The sequence below is a fragment of the Hemitrygon akajei genome, chromosome 5, assembly GCF_048418815.1.
Source record: "Hemitrygon akajei chromosome 5, sHemAka1.3, whole genome shotgun sequence".
NCBI classification, from domain to species: domain Eukaryota; kingdom Metazoa; phylum Chordata; class Chondrichthyes; order Myliobatiformes; family Dasyatidae; genus Hemitrygon; species Hemitrygon akajei.
The window spans coordinates 141,529,691-141,551,218 of NC_133128.1; the positions used below are offsets into that span (position 1 = coordinate 141,529,691).

A 21,528-nucleotide genomic window follows, 5' to 3' on the forward strand; every position below is an offset into this window, starting at 1 on the left:
TCCATGATATAAATTTTGAACTAAAATTAAAATGTTGCAAAGTATTAAATAAATATGACCATTCGACTCTATCAAATGCTTTTTCGGCATCTAAGGAGATGACACATTCTGGGATTTTAGATGAAGAAGTATAAGCAATATTAATTAATTTTCTAATATTAAAAGATGAATAACGATTTTTAATAAATCCAGTCTGATCCTCAGAAATAATCCGAGGCAATATATTTTCTAATCTAACAGCCAGGATTTTACTAAAAATCTTAAAGTCCATATTCAGCAAAGATATAGGCCGATAAGATGCACATTCAGTGGGATCTTTATCTTTTTTAAGAATTAAAGAAATAGAAGCTTCATAAAAAGATTGTGGTAGTTTACCTATACTTAATGCATCTTTAAAAATTTTACAAAGCCAAGGAGAAAGTATAGAAGAAAAGGATTTAAAAAATTCTGCAGAAAAACCATCTGGGCCCGAAGCTTTACCCGAGTTCATTAAGAAAATGGCCTTTTCTATTTCAGACTCCATAATAGGTGCATCCAAAATTACACTATCCTCAGCAGTTACTTTTGGAATATTCAATTTCCTTAAAAATTCACTCATTATAGAAGAGTCTTTAGTACATTCTGATTGATATAAAGAATTATAAAAATCTTGAAAGGCTGTATTTATCTCTTTGTGATCAATCGTCAGAGTACCATCTTGTTTACGAATCTTAGTAATTTGTCGCTTATCCGAAACAATTTTCAATTGGTTAGCTAGTAATTTACCAGACTTATCTCCATATGTATAAAATTGAGCTTTCGATTTAATTAACTGACTTTCAATCGAAGAGGTTAACAATAAACTATGCTCCATTTGAAGTTCCACCCTTTCTTTATAAAGTTCTTTACTAGGGGTCAATGCATAAATCTTATCAATTGCCTTAATTTTATCAACTAATGTTGATATTTTAGAGTTAGTTCGTTTCCTAACTCCGGCAGAATATGAAATAATCTGTCCACGAATATATGCCTTAAAAGTATCCCAGAGAGTTCCACTAGAGATGTCTGCTGTGGAATTTATTGAGAAAAACAAATCAATTTGCTGTTTAATAAAGTTAATAAAGTCAGAGTCCTGCAGTAAAACAGAATTAAACCTCCAACTTTTAGTACTAATATGTGAATCCGTCACCTTAATAGATAACTTCAAAGGTGCATGATCAGATATAACAATAGAGTCGTATTTGCAATCCATGACATCTGTAAGGAAGTGCTGATCAATGAAAAAGTAGTCAATCCTTGAATAATTATGATGCACATGGGAAAAGTATGAGAACTCTTTATCATTAGGGTGTAGAAAACGCCAGATTTCACAGATAGCTGAATCAATCATGAAAGAATTAATAAGAGAAGCCGATTTGTTCGGAAAAGTTTGAATGGGTTTGGATCTATCCATCAAAGGGTTTAAACAACAATTGAAATCCCCGCCCATTATCAATCTGTATTGATTCAAATTAGGAAAGGATGTAAATAAACATTTAAAAAATTCAGGACAGTCAGTATTTGGAGCATAAACATTAACTAAAACAACTTTTTGATTAAAAAGCAACCCAGTAATAAGCAAAAATCTACCTTGCGGGTCTGAAATTGTTTCATAATGTATAAAAGCAGTTGATGAGTCTATAAAAATAGAAACACCTCTCACTTTGGCTTGCGAATTTGAGTGATACTGTTGGCCCTTCCAAAACCTAAACAACCTCTGACTATCCACCTTCCTAACATGAGTCTCTTGTACAAAAATAACATTCGCATTCATTCTATGGAATACTTTGAATACTTTTTTCCGTTTAATCGGATGATTTAAACCATTAGTATTCCAAGAAACAAAGTTAATAGTCTTATCCATATTGACAATATATATTACAGTTAACATATAGGTTTAAAAGAAAAGTGAACTCATGAACTCGGAAGGGGAAAGTAAGTTCAAAGGGAAGCCGGAAGTCACAGCACCGCAGCCATTTTAGTAGTTTCATATAAGCCCATGAAGTAAAACTAAGCAAAAAGCAAGCAAAAAAAAGAAAAAAAAGAAAAATCTCCCTCCCACCACCCTCAAAACCCCAGGAAAAAAGCCAAACAGAGGCAAGCGAGCGATCTAATACTAAAATTACCCCCTTGTCTCAAGACGGCAACTCAGACGTAACAAAGTTAAAAAAAAATACAAACAACCCACATTATAAAAAAAGGGTTGATATAGGAAAAATTAAAATATAAAATTAGTGTTATAAATGTATATTATCAAAAGGGTTAAAAAAATTAAAACAATAAATGAAGGTTTAACACTTTCGAACAGATCAAAACAGTTATGACGCTACAGACACTGGAGTCTGTCGGGAAGAAGAAACGCCATTTTATTCTTCCAAATCTTAATATTCAAATGCTAAAAATATAAAAAAAGAGCGTATATCGATTAAAAAAAAGAAAAAAAAAATAACCCTAATAGGTCATCTTCAACATTAATCGGTTAGTAATATATAAAAATATGAAATCGGAATAAACCCGGTAGAAAAAAGAGAGCTTTAATCGTATATAAGAAATATATATGAACCGTATCAAAAAAGAACCCAAACGTCAATCTATACCAGATCCAAATCTATAGGCTAGATTACATTGATCAGCCCGATCAAATGTCATTGTTCCAGGAAACCTTGAGCATCCGCTGGCGATTTAAACAGCCGAAAAGATCCATCTTGAAGGGTGACTCTCAGGTGTGCTGGAAATAGCAACGCTTGCTTGTAGCCTTTCTGGTGAAAATTCGACATAACCGATCTGAAAGCCAGCCTAGCCCGTAGTACTTCGGGGCTATAGTCCTCCAGAATGCGAAAATTAAAATTTTGATAGGTTATCATACCTTTTTTACGAGCCGCACGAATCAGTCGTTCTTTGATGTGAGGATAATGGATCCTGAGAATTATGTGCCGTGGTTTCAGACTTGAATCTGCCCGATATCTAGAGACTCTGTGAGCCCGATCGATTAATGGGGGGTTATCCAGGACATCTTCGCCCAGGACATCCACTAGAAATTTGGAGAAGAAAACGGTCAGATCACCGCTTTCAAATTTTTCCGGGATTCCAATTAACCGAAGATTTTGTCTTCGAGAACGATTTTCCAAATCAGTAATTTTAGCTTTATAGCTTTCCATCTGTTGGGTCGTCGAAGTTTGCTCTTCTTGCATTTTTTCGATTATACGATCCTTCTTACGAGCAGCTTCTTCAAGAGCCAAAATGCTTGCTTGTTGTTCATTTGATTCCCGTGAAAAGGTCAGGAACTTTTCTTCGAGTGATCTCAAACGATTGTCATACTGTGCAAATCTTCCAAGTAATTTTTTCTCCAATTCATCAAATCTAGCGTCTATAAACTTCACAACAACTTCTAAAGTTAACGGTTCTTTCGTCTGTTTCGGTTCTTTTGCTCTAGACATTTCAGCGGGTTGAGAGTAATTCAAATAGTTTTTAAAAAAATTCTATATGTTTAGACCCCTTTAAAATAAGTTTAAGGGGTGTTTGTAGGTTAAAAAAAACGTAAAAGGTTTGGAGCAAAGCCTAGATGCGGTTTACTCCATGAGCGCCATCTTGAGACTCCAAGGTAAATTTAGAAGGCTTTTAAGAAAGTACACGGAAACTTGGATTGAATCCCCCAATTTACAAATCCAAGAGCAAGAATGTCACGCATTAACGACTGACTGGTTTGGCTAAGCTGATATATTATGTACTCTTTTGGACACTCCATTGCAGGAAGGATGTCATGGCCCTGGAAAAGATGCAGAAAAAGTGTTTCAAAAGAGCGAGTGGGAAGAAACTACCTTCACCTTTCAAATGGTTTTGTGATTAGAGGTGTTAAATTGAAAATAATTGGCAGAGGGAGAACTCTGGAATGTAGTACTTGCTTGGATAAACCTAATGTAAATATTTGAAGAGGACCAATTCTTGGTTAGCTAGTAGTGGTGGGTAGTAAATGGGACTAAATTAGACAGCTCTTCCAAATGGCTGGCATGGGTACAGGAGTACAATTTTATGATGCTGCAGTATGAAATCTGGTTCAAAAATTGCAGATCAACTGGAAAAGGTGAGAAGCTGAATGTATTTAAATTTCAAATGATGCTGATCATAAGAATTAACATTTAAGAGCAGGAGTAAGATGTACAGTCCCTCAAGTTTACAGCACTGTTCAGTAAGGTCTTGGCCTATCAGATCATGCCCTTGGCTGTACTTTCTCGCTTGCTTGACCCCCATAATACTTGAATCTGCGATAGACTAAAATATGTCTGTCTCGGTCTTGAATGTTTTTAGTGATTTCAACCATCACAGTTCTCTGTTAAGACTATTACCAAGATTTATGACCCTCTGATAGAAGGAAATCCTCCACATATCTGCCTTGACTCAGAAAGGACTAGTCTCAAACTATATATACACTGGTCCTGTGTTCCCTTGTGAGATAAAACATCCTCTTAGAAACTGCCTTGTCAAACCCAGTCAGAATTTTGTGTTTCAATATGTTTACTTCTCTCAGTTCCAACAAGTATTAGTTCACTTTGCGCAAGCTTTTCTCAGAAGAACCCTTTTGTCCCAAGAATCAAACTGGGGCAAAGACATAGTCATGTTAAAAGTTGATGGAATTGGATTGAAATCATGGAAAAGTGGTAAATATATCAGTAAGAAATGAAAGAACCAATGAAAGTAAATGCTAATACACCTTATGACAATAGTGAAAGAATAATCATACAGCTGCAACCAGAGATGGTTGAAAAGAAAATCTGAATGGTATCCAGAAATTTACAATTTCCACTTCTCCCCATCCTCCTCCCTCCTTGCTTTCCTTCCTGCCAGCTCTGACCCAGAGATGACCAATAAGTTATTTTAAAATACCTTTTCAATCACTTAAAACCTGCAAAACTTTGAATATTGTAATTTGTGATGTCCTATTTTTGCATGACAACCTTGATGGTCTTTTTCTCCCCCTCTTAGATCATTTGTGTCCTACGTTAATTTTAGTGGAATAATTGATACACCCAGACTTTATTTATTACAGCCTATTTATTTGAGAAGTAGGCAGATATAAAATGGGCTGATCTAGATAAGGTGAGAGTAAAGCAAAGATTTCAAAATTGAGTGGGCCATCACTGACTTTTATGTAGAATTCAGTATCATTGTTTCCATGGGTTAAGATGAAAATAGTTGACATTCCTAGTATTGTTGCAGGTATGATTATAAATTCTAGAATTATCTTGATTTGTAGCTTTAAAAAAGATACCCCATGCTTATGGAAGGCTCAGGTATATTTTCACTGGTTGTTATTATTAAACTTATGATGTACATTTTTCAGAAAGAGTGAACAAATAGTGAATTACAGTACCACATTGACAAAAAACTAGTATGTAATAAACTGTAATTTATAATTTACTTTTACTTATTTTTGTTTGGTAATACAGTACGGTAACAGGCCCTTCCAGTCCAATGTTTCCGCACTGTCCAATTACACCCGTGTGACCATCCTAACCTGTATGTTGTTGGAATGTGGGAGGAGTCATAACTTTTTTGATTTGTAACTGATTATTGATCTAATCCACCTGACAAACCGGGCAACTAATCAATTTGGTAGTAGTCACTTTGCTCACTGATTGGGCTGCTGTGTTGTGATTTGCATTTTAAGCATGCTTTGCGTAGACAAGAGTATATGTTCTGGCATATAAAGCTTTATTCTTTAAATATGTATAGCCATTTCTATTTACATCATATGAGTTCAACTACAATTTTAAACCCAGGGACAGTATGTTAAATTATTTGTGGCACAGTAAGTACTGTCAGGAACTAGAATAAAATGGGTAGATTTGATTTGTTCCTTTGTGGGCTAAGAGTTCTGCTGGAGGTAGAAGGGGTATGGGGGCAAGGAAATGTTGGTCTTCCATGACTGAAACAGTGAAATGTTCTACAGTTGTCTTAATTGAAGGTTTGTCTCCAACTCTTTTAGAGGAAGTTTTAAAACATCTTAACTCCTAGTCTACCACAATGAGCAATTTAAATACTGGGATTATTACTAATTTTAACCTTAAAAAATGGAAATATAATCATTCTACAATAATGAAACAATGGCAATATGATAGAATATGATCCGGGTTGCTTATATGCTTGATTTGAAATATTTTAAAATATTAATAATCACATTTCATAAAAGAAATGTTACCATTTGCTCTGGAGTGATAGAATTGTTAATTGGATTTACTTCAAATCTGTTTTTATTTTCTAGGTGACAGTAGTAGAACTGCATGATGGTGAAGACCATGGTATGTGCGTCTAATAAATGCTATTTAATGTTATAGCTTCCCCTATTTTGCATTATAAGTGGTGTCATGCAGAGATATTTAATGAGGTTTTCTTTTAGCTTTTTAAAAACTTTATTCTAATGAAAAGATAATCTATTAAGTCTAGTGATGTTAAATTTGTTAAATACTAAGCAGTGTGGATAGATGGGAACATAAAGTGTCTAGTGAAAATGTTGTGTTTAGTAGTTTGTATGCAGATCTCATTGATAGTGTTTAGTGTGGGTGGTTATATGGTAATTTAAGGTATGATATGTTGTATAGAGAGATTTAAAAGCCAAGTATTGAAATTGCAAAAGGCTAGTGAAAGATAAAGAAACATTTTTAAAGGTATTAGATTATTGACCTATCCTTTTGTGAGTTAGAATTCCAAAGGATGGAAGTTATGTTACAACTGTACAAGGCTCTGCCTAAACTGCATCTAGTGTATAATTCACTTATAACACCCCACCTAAGACAATCAGGCCTTAAAATGTTAAAGCTTATGTTATTAAGCTTGTATTCCATTGAATATAGGAGTCATAAAAAGATGATTTAATTGGGAAGTAAAGTTCAAAGTAAATTTATCATCAAAGTACATATTTGGCATATTTTCTTGTGGGTATTCACAGTAAATTCAAGAAACATAATAGAATCAAAGTAAGACTGCACCCAACAGAACAGAGAGACAATCAGTGTACAAAGGGCAACAAACTGTGCAAATATGAAAAGAAAAAATGCAAATAATAAGCAATAAATATCGAGAACATGAGATGAGTCCTTGAAAGTGAGTCCATAAGTTGTGGGACCAGTTTAGTGATGGGGCGAGTGAAGTTTAGTGAAGCTATCCCCTCTGGATCAAGAGCTTGATGATTGAGGGGTCATAACTGTTCCAAAACCTGGTGGTGTGTGTCCTGAGGCTCCTTTACATGTTTCCTGATGGCAGCAGCAAGAAGAAAGCTTGGCTTATATGGTGGGGATCCTTGATGGATGCCGCTTCCTGCGACAGCGCTCCGTGTAAATGTGTTCAGTGGTGGGGAGGGCTTTATCGTGATGGACTGGGTTATATCCACTATTTTTTAAATTTTTTTTGTTTTTGGCTTTTCCAATCAAGATCTTTGGTGTTTCCATACCAGGCCATGATGCAACTTGACAATCTCCATTGCACATTTATAGAAGTTTGTCAAAGTTTTAATTAACATGCTGAATCTTCTCCTACTTCAAAGAAAGTAGAGGTACTGCCATGCTTTCTTCATGATGGCAGTTGTATGCTGCATCCAGGGCAAATTCTCTGGAAATAATAACACCTGAGGTATTTAAATCGCTGACATTCTCCACCTCTGATGAGGGCTGGTTCATCGACCTCCGGCTTCATCTTCCTGAAGTCAATAATCAGCTCCTTGGTCTTGCTGACATTGATTGGGAGGTTGTTGTTGTGGCACAACTTGGCCAGATTTTCATCACCAATTTTGATTCAGCTGATTACTGCGGTGTTGTCAGCAAACTTAAATATGGAGCTGTGCTTGGCCTCATAGTCATAAGTATAAAGCAAGTAGAGCAGGGGTCTAGGCACACAGCCAGGTGGTGCACCTGTGCTGATGGAGATTGTGGAGGAGATGTTGCCACTTCGAACTGACTGGATCGTTAAGTGAGGAAATCAAGGATCCAAGTGCATAAGGAAGTATTGAGGCTAAGGTCTTGAAGCATATTGATTAGTTTTGAGGGGGTGATAGTATTGATTGCTAAGCGAGTCAATCAAGAGCATGCTGATTATATGCATCTTCACTGTCCAGATGTTCCATGGTTGAGTGAAGAGCCAATGAAATAGCATCTGTTGATGACCTGTTATGCCAGTAGGCAAATTAGAGTGGATCCAAGTCGCTTCTCAGGCAGGAGTTGTGTTTCATTATCAACCTTTCAAAGCACTTCACCACAGTGGATGTAAGTGCTACTGGATAATTGTCGTTGAGGCAGGTTACCAAGTTCTCCTTGGGCACTGGTACAATTGAAGTCTGATTGAAGCAGGTGAGTACCTCAGTCTTCCAAAGTGAAAGGTTGAAAATTTTGGTGAATACTCCAGCCAATTGATCAGCACAGGTCTTTAGTACTGGGTCAGGTAGAGGACATCTGGATGCTTTCCTTGGGTTTACCCCTGAAGGGAGCTCTCACGTCAGCCTCAGAGACTGAAATCACAGGATCATTGGGGGATTTGGGAGTTCCTTAAGGTTTCTCCATGCTTTGACAGTCAAAGGAACATAAAGGGCATTGAGCTCGTGTGGGAGCAAAGCCTTGTCGCTTAGTTTTACTTTTGTAGGTGGTGATAGAATTCAAGCCCAGCTACAGCTGTTGAGCATCCTCTTTAGTGATTCAAGTTGAGCTTGGAATTGCCATTTTACAAATGACGAACACGAGGAAATCTGCAGATGCTGGAAATTCAAGCAATGCACACAAAATGCTGGTGGAACGCAGCAGGCCAGGCAGCATCTGTAGGGAGAAGCGCTGTCGACGTTTCGGGCCGAGACCCTTCTTCAGGATTAACTGAAAGGAAAGATAGTAAGAGATTTGGAAGTAGGAGGGGGAGGGGAAAATACTGAATGATAGGAGAAGACCGGAGGGGGTGGGGTGAAGCTGAGAGACAGAAAGGTGATTGGCAAAAGGGATACAGAGCTAGAGAAGGGAAAGGATCATGGGACAGGAGGCCCAGGCAGAAAGAAAGGGGGAGGAGAGCACCAGAGGGAGATGGAGAACGGGCAGAGGGAGAAAGAAAAAAAAAGGGAGGGGGAGAAAAGAACTAAATATATCAGGGATGGGGTAAGAAGGGGAGGAGGGGCATTAACAGAAGTTATTGAAGTCAATGTTCATGCCATCAGGTTGGAGGCTACCCAGCCGGTATATAAGGTGTTGTTCCTCCAACCTGAGTGTGGCTTCATCTTGACAGTAGAGGAGGCCATGGATAGACATATCAGAATGGGAATGGGACGTGGAATTAAAATGTGTGGCCACTGGGAGATCCTGTTTTCTCTGGCGGACCGAGCGTAGGTGTTCAGCGAAACGGTCTCCCAGCCTGCGTCGGGTCTCACCAATATATAAAAGGCCACACCGGGAGCACCGGACGCAGTATACCACACCAGCCGACTCACGGGTGAAGTGTCGCCTCACCTGGAAGGACTATCTGGGGCCCCTGAATGGTGGTGAGGGAGGAAGTGTAAGGGCAGGTACAAATGAGATGGCTTTCTGGAGATTGTACCTGCCCTGTATTGAAATTTCATTGACCCTGCTTAGTATAAGTTTAAACATTCCAGCCTTTGAAAATTTAACCCATCTGAATTTTACAGTATTCAGATTGACCTTGTATCAATGGTCCATTGGAAGAGAATTCCATATTTCCATAATGGTTCCATTGCCTGGGTGAAGTGCTTTCTGATTAACACAAAAAATAGTTTGGCTCCATGTTTATTTACATTTGTTCTGGGCTTCCCAATCAGAGGAAGTAACTTCTCTCAAGCAAATTTTACAAGCTTGTAAATTTTTTTCAATGCGTACACACAATACTACAAGTAATCTGTTTTCATTAAGGTGGACTTGTCAAGAAGATTTTGGAAACCAAGAAAGATTATGAATCTTCAAAGTCTGCAACAAAACAAAAAGATCAGGTAAAGAAACATTGTTCTGCTATTGCTATTCCTACAATTTATAATTTGATACAATTACTTAAATAATGAAATGCAGCAAACTATGTGTTGGTTTAAGTGGAAATTCTGTTTATTCTGTTACGTTATTTGTGCAACCCACAGTGTATCTATAGTTTTATTCATTTCCTTTTCTAAAGCACACAGAATATAGTTTTAATCTCTGCTACTCAATGTGAGAAGAAATGTGAGAATAATTATAATGAGTTCAAAGAATTTCTTTTTACAGTAGATACTAACTATTGTTTATACTGTAGTTTCCTCAAATGTTACCAAGCATTTGATAAAGGTAAGTATAAAATCCAGTGTATGTGATTGATTTCTTTATTAAGAATACTCTTTGGTTTTCACATAGAAATACTACTTTTTAACTGGGCCAAAAAGAAATTTGTGAACTTTATGAATTTATTGTTCTTTCATCTGTAGCTGATTGACCACATAACTGTTAAATAAAAATCTAAAGATAACTGTTAGTGTTGCAGTCCCAATTGTATTGTCTATAAAGTCATTTAATTATGCTTTTAAGATCTGGAAAAAGATAGTCATGGGACTTCCTCAATTTTCTCATTTTAAAAGGATCTGCACTCTTGTAATCAGATTAAAGCTAGTGCATTTTAGTTAACAAGCTAATGGCATTGTATGCAAACATTATTATTGTTCTATAATGTATTATTATCTTTGTAGTATTATAAATTATCCGTATAGAGAAATTAATCTTGTGGGTAGCAGGTTTCAATGATTTTTAGCCAAAAGAATTGAGATATGCATCTATCTAGAATAAATAACTTTCTTTTTTTGTCCGGCCTCTTCTAATGTGTCCTGTACCATAAAGCTGATCCAAGTCTCTTAACTGCCATAGTTGAGATTGTGCAGAGAAAATAAGCCACGCAGGAAGTGATGGTCTTCTGAGATTGCATTGACTGTACTTTGCCTAACCTGCAAAGTATTTTGATGTCTTGCAGTTTTTCTCTTAAATTAACTCTATTTTGATAGCAGGATGAAAGTGAAGAGAATTGGTGTAATGTTCCTTTGTTTTACTAATTGTCAATATTTTGTTCTTGGTTTAAAATTTCTGTTGATTTTATTACACGTGATTGCATTTGGGGGTGGGGGGGGGATCTAGATATATTGATGCTTCACAGTGACAGTGTTTCACTTTCATGATGGTGTTTGCTTTGTATCCAAGTTGATGAAGATTGGAGAAGGTTAGAAGTTAATCTAACAAGTTGAAACTGTAATGCATGGTTTATCCTCCAGATGATGCAATTGTTAAAGAACTGAGTAAGAGGTTCAGTCTCAAAATTCAAAACTAGCACTGAAGTATTTTGCAGCATTAAGAGAACAATAAAACATGTTAAAATAAATGTCTTCAAATATCCAAGAACATTTAACCCCATAAGTGGCTTTATTATACTTTTTGGACCAAGCATTACTATTGGGAAGTTAGATGTATGCTTCTGTTCTTTTTTTCTAATAATGACATCTGACGAATAGGAAATACGCCTGAAGCTATTCTCTCCAGCACTATTCTACATCCAAAACTAAAGAAGGGAAAAGAAAATTAGATTAAGGTCTAGAAATCTCTTCTCACACTGCTGGGAAAAAAACCCAAATGATGTAGTTGAAAATGGGCTTAACCTGAGGACATTTTGGGCTTGTTACCAGAATTGGAACCTCTTCTTTCCAGATGGGATTTTGTTAGCAAATTTTTGGTCACTTTTGTAGTTTCCTATCTCTGGGAGCATTCCAAGTTGAATCATTAAATCAGTTTATTGGAATCAAATGACGTCTGGTGTTTCAGAGCTGGATGTCTCTGCACCCATACCCCGGCACTTCTTCTATATATCACCTGTCCCATGCCCCTCCCGTACATAGAAACATAGAAAATAGGTGCAAGAGTAGGCCTGATTCCTTTAGCCACAAGGGTCATATCTAACTTCCTCTTGTATAGCCAATGAACTGGCCTCAACTGTTTCCTGTGGCAGAGAATTCCACAGATTCACCAATCTCTGTATGAAGAAGTTTCTCCTCATCTCAGTCCCAAAAGGCTTCCCCTTTATCCTTAAACTGTGACCCCTCGTTCTGGACTTCCCCAACATCGGGAACAATCTTCCTGCATCTAGCCTGTCCAATCCCTTTAGAATTTTATATGTTTCAATAAGTTCCCCCCTCAATCTTCTAAATTCCAGCGAGTATAAGCCCAGTCGATCCAGTCCTTCTTCATATGAAAGTCCTGCCATCCCAGGAATCAATCTGGTGAACCTTCTTTGTACTCCCTCTATGGCAAGAATGTCTTTCCTCAGATTAGGGGACCAAAACTGTACACAATACTCCAGGTGTGGTCTCACCAATGCCTTGTACATCTGCAGTAGAACCCTTCTGCTCCTGTACTTGAATCCTCTTGCTATGAATGTCAACATACCATTCACCTTTTTCACCACCTGCTGTACCTGCATACCCACTTTCAATGACTGGTGTACAATGGCATCCAGGTCTCACATTTATCCACATTAAATTTCATCTGCCATGAATTTGCCTACTCACCTAACCTATCCAAGTCACCCTGGATCCTCTTAGCATCCTCCTCACAGCTAACACTGCCGCCCAGCTTTGTGTCATCTGCAAACTTGGAGATGCTGTATTTAATTCCCTCGTCTAAATCATTAATATATATATTGTAAACAACTGGGGTCCCAGCACTGAGCCTTGCGGTACCCCACTAGTCACTGTCTGCCATTCTGAAAAGGTCCCGTTTATTTCCACTCTTTGCTTCCTGTCTGCCAACCAATTCTCTATCCACATCAATATCATACCCCCAATACCGTGTGCTTTAAGTTTGCACACTAATCTCCTGTGTGGGACCTTGTCAAAAGCCTTTTGAAAATCCAAATATACCACATCCACTGGTTCTCCCCATCCACTCTACTAGTTACATCCTCAAAAAATTCTATAAGATTCGTCAGACGTGATTTTCCTTTCACAAATCCATGCTGACTTTGTCCGATGATTTCACTGCTTTCCAAATGTGCTGTAATCATATCTTTGATAACCGACTCTAGCATTTTCCCCACTACCGATGTCAGGCTAACCGGTCTATAATTCCCCAGTTTCTCTCTCCGTTTTTTTAAAAAGTGGGGTTACATTAGCCACCCTCCAATCCTCAGGAACTAATCCAGGATCCAAGGAGTTTTGAAAAATTATCACTAATGCATCCACTATTTCTTGGGCTACTTCCTTAAGCACTCTGGGATGCAGACCATCTGCCCCTGGGATTTATCTGCCCTTAATCCCTTCAATTTGCCTAACACCACTTCCCTGCTAACAAGTAGCACTCCACCCTCACCATTCCCAACATCCTTTGTTCCAGCCAAGTTTACAAACTTGCTCTCCACTCCACATTGACAAGTACCGTACTGTGCCAAAGGCTTGAGCACCTTAGTTATATATGTGCCGAAGACTTTGGCACAATACTGCTGTACATTTCACAGTTTGCATTTGAGAAAGGCATTTGAGAAACTTTTCCCAAGTTTTTAGATGATAGAAGTAGGCAAACAACTTTGATAAAGATCAAGTTGAAAGTCATAATTGAACAAAAAATAGATTTTACTATTAAAAAGGTAGTCCTGTACAATTGGGTTGAGGTGACTGTATTTACTATGCTATATCCATTCAACTATATCTGTTCAGATCTGTGATGATGCTCACTAACTGCAGTGTCATATCAGAGTATTTGAGCCAGTGAATAGTTCACTTTCAATTACAAATTTTAAGTGCACCTAGGTTTCAAAGATAGAATCTCTTTACCTTTGACATACTGACTTTAGGCTGATACAATTGAGCCCTTAAATTATGGAAGGATTTCAATACCTTGACAAGAACATAGACATTAATAAAAGTTACAAGTACAAGGAATTAAACATAATTCTAAGAGGTTGTCGACCTCTGGAATAAATAGCCAGTTAAAATGTATTTTCTGCAGAACAATCAAAAAGGAACTTACTCAATTCCTGAGTAGAACACAAATTGAATGTTAAGCTAGGTTGATTAATGAAAGTAATTGTACAAACATTTCTGTTTCCTAGAATCTACTTGATTGCTTTTTGGGGGCTGAAAGTAAGTTTCCAGGCAATAGGATGAGCCTGTACTTGTTATGTGTTTGGAGGCATTCTTTTGTTAAGAATTTGGTTCCCTCAAACTGCTGAGCCTAACTTGTCTCAAACATTTATCAAATCCAGCAAGTGATGATATCAAAATTAAATTGAGAACTTGGTGTTCCAGGAATCACTAATTTGCTGGCTATGTCTAATGACTGTCTTGACTCATCTAGTAGTAGACCTCTTTCTTAAGAAGAGTCCTTAGGGTGAAGTTCTACTGCAGAAACTTGAACACCGAGTTTAGCATTGTGCTCCTCTGTGGGACTAAATGGCCGTTAGAGGTACTGTCAGTCATATGAGACTTTAAACCAAAGTGCAGCCTGCTTCCTCTGGTAGATGAAAAATAAACCGTGGGAACATTTCAAGGAAAGCACAGGCGTTATCCCTGGTGTCTTGAACAATGTTTGTTCCTCAAACAGTACCCGAAAATGTTCTTTATTACTTCACTATTTGAAGGAGTTTGCTTTGTGCATTTCCAGTATTTCAGTAGTGATTATATCTAAGGTATTTCAGTGATTGGAAAAATTCTTTGGAGACATCCCGGATCCAGAAGGGTGCGACATAAATTAAGCTTTCCTGAACAGAGGTCAATCCAATTCTCATTTGCATGGCTGACATTGAACAACTTCTTTTTAATTTTCATGCACTTGCTCTAGATTAAATGGGCAATTATGGACACTCTTATCAGCTTAACCTTTTTACTCTCACCTCTTCTGGATACAGCAAGGATAAAACTCACTTGGTTTTCTTTCTCCACCCCACCAGTTATGCATTCAGTGGATCATCCTTTCCAATAACTGACAGTTCCATGGTAACAACACTAAGTACAAATTGACCCTCTCCTTTGTCACTCCCAGGTCAGTTCTTCAGTTTCTATCAAATACTTCCATTTTGCAGGACTTTCCCAGAGCACCCCAGGAGATTCAATACCTCTCCTAGCTCTCGGTGTCATCTGGCGACTCAGTCATTTGAGGAGAAGCAGTGATGCACTTGCACTACTTGCAATCTACTGCATTTAACATTTACAATATAATCTTTTCCACATTCATGAAATCACCTGTAGATTGGGTGGCAACTTTATGCGGTGCCCATGTTCATCTGCAGATGTGATTCTGAGCTTCCACTTTGCCACCGCGGTACTCCTTCCCACAGCCTTTCTAAACTATTTGTGATCTCCTCCTGCACTGTTACAACGAGGCCCAGTGCAAGTTTGAAGAAAACCAAATCTATCTGGGTACATTACAACCTTCTGGATTAAATAATGAATTCTCCCACTTCAGGTGCTCTGTTTCTCTGCATCAGAACTAATACAACTACTCTAAGTCACTCATCTCTGATATTGGCTCAGTAGTTGCTCCCCTCACTGTTCCAACCTGACCACTAGGCAAGTCCTATAGACCTAACATTTGCCACACATTATGGTTTTGTGCTTCCATTAACCTATTTGACCAGAAGATCACTACAAATTGTCCCATGGCATAGCCTTGCCCTATCAGATATTCATTTTATCTTAATCAGCTCTTGCCCTAGAATACAAATTTAAAGTAACTTGTTTTTCTCTTTTTCCTAGTTCTGAAGGGTCTTTGACCTGAATGTTAATTCTATTCCTTTTTCTGGAGATGCTGCTGTCTGACCTGCTAAGTGTTTCCAGAATTATAATTTTTTAAAAAACTTTAAATTAAACAAGAAAACATGTACAAATGAATGGGTCAGGGGTTGACCATTTTGCTTTAAATAAGCTGTTAAAAGAAGCTTAGGAATTCTCTGGGTGAAAACAACTGGTCCTCATTATGAAAAAATGCAACTGAATAAAATCAATCTGCTTTAATGTAATGGCACCACAGACACTTTTCCAAACAAATTGAATCTATATCCCACCTTGGTCATTAATTCTGCTGGATGTACAGTATACTATGTCCTATTTTAGTTTGAATATTTTGGCTGTATTTTATAGCAATAATCTGTTTCCATATACAGCCCTAGATTTCATTAGTAATGTGAAAAATGCTGGCATCGGGAGGTTTGATGTTTTGACAACATGGGCGAGAATTTCTCTTTTTTTAGAGAGATGCTTGTGTGTCTTCTCAACTGTATTACAGAAACAGAAAACCTATAGCACAATACAGGCCTTTAGGCCCACAATGCTGTGCTGAACATGTACTTACCTTAGAAATTACCTAGGGTTACCCATCGCCCTCTATTTTTCAAAGCTCCATGTACCTTTCCAAAAGTCTCTTAAAAGACCCTATTGTATCTGCTTCTACCACTGTTGCCAGCTGCCCATTCTACACACTCACCATTCTCTGCGTTTTTAAAAAAAAAAACAACTTGCCCTTGACATCTCCTCTGTACCTACTTCCAAGCACCTTAAAACTGTGTAACACTTACCCAACAGGCTGGTATATGTCTAGGGGAAAAGGAGATCCAGCCACTCACCAACCCACCTCCCGTACACTCAGGTGCTGTGAGAATCGAGTTTATGCCTCGCGCCCGCCAACAGTATCAAACCCACAACAAATACCGTTATGAAATACACTTTAAAGAGTTTACTAAAATTAAAAGAGTATTAGGCAATACAAGGGAAAAAACAAAAGGCGCCAACTTATCAAAGTTCAGTCAGTTTAATGCACTCGTTGGAGCTCAACCATCGAACCATTTGACCCCTCGTCGCTTGCCTCCGTCTTCCACCTCGGACTCCCCGGTGGTCTTCCGAGTGCACGTCCACCTTCCTCGGCGTCTCCCTCCCGACTCCCCTCACCCCCAAGCCCGCGCAACCCTTCCCCCAAGTTCCCAGCCTCACAAAACACAATAACATTCCCCATTGATTAACAAATGAATACAATTACCATATCAGCCATTCTAAAGCGAAACTACGGCGAGCGAAACACTTATCAGACAAAGAAGCATTCCTACTCGTAACAAACCAAAGAAGCCATTTTGAGTAACATACACAGGACATTGTACAACTGTATCATCTTATGTCAGCTATTTCAACCCTGGGGAAAAAGCCTCTGACTATCCACATAATCAATGCCTCTCATCATCTTATACACCTCTAACAGGTCATCTCTCATCCTCTGTTGCTCCAAGGAGAAAAGGCCAAGTTCAGTCAACCTATTTTCATAAGGCATGCTCCCCAATCCAGGGATCATCCTTGTAAATCCCCTGTGCACCCTTTCTATAGTATCCACATCCTTCCTTTAGTGAGGTGACCAGAACTGAGCACAGTACTCCAAGTGGGGTCTGACCAGGGTTCTGTACAGTTGGAACATAACCTCTCGGCTCTTGAACTCAATCCCACGGTTCATGCAGGCCAATATACCATACGCCTTCTTAACCACACAGTCAACCTGTGCAGCAGCTTTGAGTGTCCTATGGACTCTCTGATCCTCCTCACTGCCAACGATCTTACCATTAATACCATATTCTGCCATCATATTTGACCTACCAAAATGAAGCACCTCACACTTATCTGGGTTGAACTCCATCTGCCACTTCTCAGCCCTGTTTTGCATCCTATCAATGTCCCGCTGTAACCTCTGACAGCCCTCCACACTATCCACAACACCTCCAACCTTTGTGTCATCAGCAAATTTACTAACCCATTCTTCCACTTCCTCATCCAGATCATTTATAAAAATCATGAAGAGTAGGGGTCCCAGAACAGATCATTGAGGCACACCACTGGTCACCAACCTCCATGCAGAATATGACCCATCTACAACCACTTCTGTGTGCAAGCCAATTCTGGATCCATAAAGCCTTGCATTGGGTACCTTATCAAATGCCTTGCTGAAATCCATATACACTACATCTCCAGCTCTACCTTCATCAATGTGTTCAGTCATATTTTCAAAAAATTCAGTCAGGCTCATAAGGCACGACCTGCCTTTGACAAAGCCATGCTGACTATTGTTAATCATAATATGCCTGTCCAAATGTTCATAAATCCTGCCTCTCAGGATCTTGTCCATCAACTTACCAACCATTGAAGTAAGACTCACTAATTATCCATTAATGAAAACTAGGGAATGCAGTTTTGTTGACAGTAACAATTCATAGTTCAGGAATATCACTGCTTAAGTCTATGACAAGATTACTTAGCAACTAGAAGTATCAAAAGAACCTGACAGTAGGTTATTAGATGAATACATCTTTGAGATTAGCTAGGGTTTGATGGAAATGAAAAGGTAATATGATTAGAATGATTTGCAAAAAAACATTGAGGCACTATATCCACATTCCAAGTCCTGTCCCGAGCCTTTGTGGCTCATCAGGCGGGTGCTTGTGCCAGTTTCTGTGGGGTGAAGCGACTGAGAGTATGAGGACGTACTGTGTTCAGGTATGATTGTTTGAATTCACTGTTTGAATTGATTGTTCTGTTGCTGAATTCACATTTGAGACCAAAGACTGAGCAGAATATTCTAAGGAGAGAGTCTAGGAGCCTTTTGCATCTGGTTGTCATATATCTGCCAGTGCAATTGGAATGGCTACCCATTCACTTTTGCCCTTTGCAACAGACTAAATTCTTTTTACTTAATGTCATAATGTTACATATTAAACTAATTCATACATGTTTAATAACTTAAAAGTAATCTACTTGAATTGTTTTAAACCGGTTTTACAATCTTTAAAATGTAATAATGTGAAAAACTGCAAGCTGCCAGTGGGATCTTGCATCAGAGCCTCAGAGTCTGATGCTTGCTTGTATTTGGAGCTCATGTGGCCGAACAGGCTGCCTGTCAGATGCAGGTATCAGCCAATTCAAGCTCTTGTGTATTTAATGTTTCAATAATATTTGAGTGAAAAAATGTATACAGGTTTCCCCCGCAATCTGAAGGTAGAGCGTTCCTATGAAACTGTTTGTAATCCGAAATGTCGTAAAGTGAAGAAGCAATTACCATTAATTTATATGGGAAAAATTTTTGAGCGTTCCCAGACCCAAAAAAAACAAAGCAAATAACACATAAAACCTAAAATAACACTAACATATAGTAAAAGCAGGAATGATATGATAAATTTACACCCTATATAAAGTAGAAATATTGTAGGTACGGTGTAGTTTCACTTATCAAACTCGGGAAGGCAGCGAGCCAAAATCGATTTGGAAAAAAAAAATAGGCGCGTACACGCCTACGCACGCACGTGCACGCATGTGCAAACAACTGCCTGCACAAGGCTTCACGGTCATGGTAGTCTTTCTCGGGGTAAACACACATATAAAGCGGGGGTCTTCTTTTCGTAAAAGCGAAAATCATCTTTGGTTAGCGAAAACAGATACTAATGTAAGTCTTTTGTAACAGCGAGTTGTCATAAATCGAAAGTTCGGAAAGCGGGGGCCACCTGTATATAAATATATAATCACTCAAACATTGAAACATTAAATGCATAATATAAAAACAGTGCCTATAAAAAGTATTCACCCCCTTGGAAGTTTTCAGTTTTTATTATTTTACAGCATTGAATTAGTGGATTTAATTTGGCTTTTTTGTCACTGATCAACAGAAGAAAACCCCTTTTGTGTCAAAGTGAAAACAGATCTCTACAAAGTGATCTAATTTTTTTTTAACAAATATAAAACAGAAAATAATTGATTGCATTGGAATGGAGATTCCAATGGGGATCATGAGTGAACAGCCCTTTCCAAGTCCGGCCACAACTTCTCAATTGGATTGAGGTCTGGACTCTGACTTGGCCACTTTAGGACATTAACTTTCTTGTTGTTAAGCCATTCCTGTATAGCTTTGGCTGTTTGGGGTCATTGTCTTGCTGGAAAACAAATCCTTCTCCCAAGTTGCAGTTCTCGTGCAGACTGCATCAGGTTTTCCTCTAGGATATCCCTGTATCCTGCTGCATTCATTTTGCCCTCTACCATCACAAGCCTTCCAGGGCCTGCTGCAGTGATGCAGCCATCACCATGCTTCACAGTAGGGATGATGTGTTTTTTGATCATGTATGATGTTTGGCTTATGCCAAACATAGCATTTAGTTTGATGGCCAAGAAGCTCAATTTTGGTTTCATCAGACCATAGAACCTTCGTCTAGCTGACTTCAGTGTCTCCCACATTTCATCTGGTAAACTTTGGTGAGATTTCTTGAGGGACTGAGAAGGAGCGTGTCAGGCGAACAAAAATAAATGGGCTGCACAAAGAAGAGAAAAAGCTTAAAAAGTCAAATTGTAGCTTCAAGGAAAGCACTAATCTGCATGCTTTTGATGAAAAATCTGATGATGAGAGAGACAGGATTGTGTAGCCTTGAGATTTACAATGTGAAAATTAACAATAGACAAGCAATGCATCTTGCGCCAGAAGTGAACCGCAAATTAATTAAGATGAATTTGGACATGTGCTCAATGGCATTTCAAAGATACCAAACTGAAGCCTGTGCAGATATCCAACTAAGAACTTGGAGAAAAGATAACTTGTGTGGGAATGACATTCGTAACTGAAATACAACAACCATCAAGCCACATTGAGCTTGTTTGTGGTAAAAACAGAAGGACCAGCATTGATGGGGTATGATTGGCTGAGACAACCACAGCTTGATTGGAGATCCATCCACAATTTGCATGTCAGATCCCCTGCAATGAAGATAACTGAAAGCGAATTAAGAAATGATGCCTCAACTGTCTCCATGCCGATCACCATGAACCATTGCCTGACAGAGGACAAACAGGTGTTGGGGCCACCCTCTTTGCCTTGGGTTGGAAAGCATATTAGACCTTGGAAAGGGCTATGCTGCTCAGAGGAAGTGTGAAAATGATGAAAGCTACAACAGCTTTTACAGACAACATAACTGAGAAAGCTCGATATGTAAATCAGGCAGTTATTTGCAACATGTTGCTTGGTGTTAAGATGGAAGGAAAGTTGCAAGCATTCGGCTTTTGTGTGTATAATGAACCAGAATCTGCTCTGCCTGCATTAAGGTTATTGCATGAACTTCCAGTGAGAGACAAAAACTGCTTGTCAAAGGTAGATGCAAAGACCAAAGCCCAGCTAGATGAAGGGAAGGCTAAAAAAAAGGAGTCAATGGAGTTATGAAAATAGAGGATTTATCAGATAATGTTGTGAATGAGGAAACCAAGAGGAGTGTTCATATTGTAAAGGAAGCAATAGAAGGATTAATAAGAGAATACTCCAGTGAACTAAATCCACCTTTCCAAGATTAAGATGCACAAACTAGAAGAAAAAAGAGAAAGAAAGGTGGCTACCACTATCAGAACCACTTCCTCCAGTCTTAGTCAACTCCTAAAGCCACCACAGTGGAGGCCCCAGAATCTGAGATTGTTTCACAGCCACCTCTTCTGCCAAGCAGAATGACTTCCCCTCGTCAAGAAAGACATTATCCCACAAGAGT

The 21,528-nt window shown here is 38.4% G+C and overlaps 1 protein-coding gene across 1 annotated transcript in view; it reads left to right on the forward strand.

The window, feature by feature from the left end:
* The window catches only part of traf3ip1 (TNF receptor-associated factor 3 interacting protein 1), a 140,143-nt gene that overhangs the window by 92,570 nt on the left and 26,045 nt on the right, over positions 1-21,528 (forward strand). The window contains exons 12-13 of the mRNA XM_073046723.1: positions 6,278-6,314; positions 9,906-9,982. Coding sequence (XP_072902824.1) covers positions 6,278-6,314; positions 9,906-9,982 — 114 coding nt within the window. The remainder of the gene's footprint in view (positions 1-6,277; positions 6,315-9,905; positions 9,983-21,528) is intronic.